General features: G+C 41.9%; 1 protein-coding gene across 1 annotated transcript; it reads left to right on the forward strand.

Annotated features, from left to right (window-relative positions):
- Positions 1-2,145: 2,145 nt before the first annotated feature.
- Positions 2,146-2,793, forward strand: LOC100480293 (olfactory receptor 10H4; the record flags this gene model as incomplete). Its single annotated transcript, XM_002930713.4, has 1 exon — positions 2,146-2,793. A coding segment is annotated over one exon (648 nt), but the record flags the coding sequence as incomplete, so codon positions are not given.
- Positions 2,794-3,056: the final 263 nt, after the last annotated feature.

The raw sequence follows: 3,056 nt of genomic DNA on the forward strand, positions 1-3,056 counted from the left end.
CTTCCATACAACACCTGGTGCTCATCACAACACGTGAAATCCTCAATCCCCATCACCTATTTCTCCCACCCCCTACCCCTCTACCCTCTGGTAATCAACAGTTTTTTCTCTATAGTTAAGGGTCTCTTTCTTGGTTTACCTCTAACTCTCTCTTTTTTCCCCCTTTGCTTCTTTGTTCATTTCTTAAATTCCATACATGAGTAAAATTATATGGTATTTGTCTTTCTCTAACTGGCATATTTCACTTAGCATAACACTCTCTAGCTCAACCATGTTGTTGCAAATGGCAAGATTTCATTCTTTTTGATGGCTGAGTAATATTCCATTGTGTATATAATCCACATCTTCTTTACCCAACACTTGAGCTGTTTCCATAATTTGGCTATTGCAGGGAATGCTGCTATAAACATCGGGGTGCATGTATCCCTTTGAATCAGTATTTCTGTGTTCTTTGGGTAAATATGTAGTAGTGCAATTGGTGGATATAGGGTAGTTCCATTTTTAACTTTTTGAGGAACCTCCATACTGTATTCCAGAGGGGCAACCCCAGTTTGCCTTCCCACCTACAGTGTAAAAGGGTTCCCCTTTCTCCATGTCACCTCAATATTTGTGCTTTTGGGCTTTGGTTAAGAAGTCCTTCTTCATTCTGAGATCCCAAACCTTCTCCTATTAACTTTAAATTTCATTTTATGTGTGAAATATATCTACCTTGGGTGTGGTCTTACACAGGAATTCAGATTTGCACCAATTCATAAAATGACCAGTTTTCCCACCACAAACCAGTAAACAATTCATTTATTCCATTTTACTTGTGCTCCCACCATTATCACTTGGTGGGTTTAGAGTCAGGCAAGAATAGTTCCTGAGATAGCCAACCAGCGTCATTCCATGTATCATACATATCATGCATGTCGGTTCCATTGTCACACTTTTTTAAATGATTGCAAGTCTATACTGACTCTCAACACAGGGAGGTATATCTCTTATCTCTCTTGTATACTCCATTTTTAGAAGACCAGTACAGCTTCTCGCTGACTTTATTTTTCAGAGAGAGGTTTAAGACAGTACTTAAATTTAACTTAAGTTGTAAATGCAGTTGCACTGAATATAATTTGGGGAAGAACTAACATAACGGCTATATTAGCTCAAACCATCCAAGAGAGCACACTGGTTTCCGTATTTTCCGTGTACCCATACCATCTTTTACACATCTATCAGTGGTTTAAATTTCTGTCCTTGGAGATATTGCATGTGCTTGGTTAATTTCTAGATATTCTAAACCAGAGGATTTCAAACTATGATATGAGGATCCCCAGGGTCCTGGAGACTCTTTTTGGGGGCGATCAGGTCCTCACTCTTCCAATGAAGGTGAGGATGTATTTTTGTCTTATGCCTCAACTAAAATCACATATTGCCCCAGGCTGAATGAAGAAGGAGATACAAGCGTCACCTTGTCTTCCATCCAGCCAACATTGGTCACATTTGCAAAACTGTAAAACAAAGCCACACTTCTCACTACATGAGTTGTTCAAATGCAGTTGCTTTCCTAAAGTGTTCCTTATATTAACAGGAGTTGATTCTTCCCTTAGATTGAATCAAAGGTTGATTATTGTTCTTTTCCATGCGTTAATAAGTAAATATTTTCAAAGAATCACAGTTTTAATTACTAATATGGTAAGAATGGAGAGTTATCACTCCCTCAAACTATGGCCCTCTAGGGGACTCAATAGGTTTCTAGAGTAAAGAAATCCTGACACCAAAATGTATGAGCAATGTCTCATATTAGTCCGTGTCACTATTGGTAATGTTATTTTATGTTTTCCTTAAATTCTATCTTTAATGTGATGACTATAGGTGTAATTCCATGGAAAATACTGCCCGTTTGGGAAGTTGATCTAGTCCTCTGCAACTTGTGTTCTGGCTTGGCTCAAATATATTCCACCTTCATTCTTTTACCTTTTAGGTAGATGATCACGTCTCTTCCCTTCTGACCCTGATATTCCTTCTTTCTGTATCTTTCCTCAAGCACCGCTCCTGGTTTTCTGTTCCCTGCTAATGAGCAGCACAGACAGTGAGTACCATGGGCTTGTTCCGGATTCTAAAACAATGCACACCTAGTTTCCCACTTCATGTAACATTTGCTAATNGTTCTTCTCCTTCACATTCGGCTTCACCCACGCCTTCCTGCTCACGGTCATGGGCTATGACCGCTACGTGGCCATCTGCCACCCCCTTTCGTACAATGTGCTCATGAGCACCCGCTCCTGTGCCCGTCTAGTGTCCTGTTCCTGGGCTGGTGGCTCAGTCATGGGGTTGATGGTGACCCTGATAGTTTTTCACCTCACCTTCTGTGGGTCTAATGTGATACACCATTTTGTCTGCCATGCCCTTTCCCTCCTAAAGTTGGCCTGTGGGAAGGAGACATCCTCTGTCACCATGGGTGTGATCCTGGTGTGTGTCACAGCTCTGATGGGCTGTTTATTCCTCATCGTCCTCTCCTATGTCTTCATTGTGGCTGCCATATTGAGGATCCCCTCTGCTGAGGGCAGGCACAAGACCTTCTCCACATGTGTGTCCCACCTCACTGTGGTCATTGTGCACTACAGTTTTGCCTCCATTATCTACCTCAAGCCCAAGGGCCCCCATTCTATGGACAGTAACACTCTGATGGCCACCACCTACACAGTCTTCACTCCCTTTCTCAGCCCGATCATTTTCAGCCTCAGGAATAAGGAGCTCAAGAATGCTATAAAGAAAAGCTTCCAGAGAAAATTCAGTCCCCTAAGCTCCTGATGGCCTATTTGGTGGCGAGGAGGTATGATAGCATGGGAGACAATAATAACAACTCTCTCCATAGGACTATTGTAGTGTTTCAGTATATGAAAATACTGAATAGATATTGGTGGATGCACCATTAGGTATTGGAGCAGGCTAGGTATTTGTTTTCCCCAATTTGTTTGCTGCCTCTGGCATAGACTCTATGTCTTGTCTTGACCCCATGTGATGAACTCCATCCCATTACCTCTGTCTAAGAGTGTGTTATCTCCCTATGGGCT

This window comes from Ailuropoda melanoleuca, chromosome 4 (assembly GCF_002007445.2).
Source record: "Ailuropoda melanoleuca isolate Jingjing chromosome 4, ASM200744v2, whole genome shotgun sequence".
NCBI lineage: Eukaryota > Metazoa > Chordata > Mammalia > Carnivora > Ursidae > Ailuropoda > Ailuropoda melanoleuca.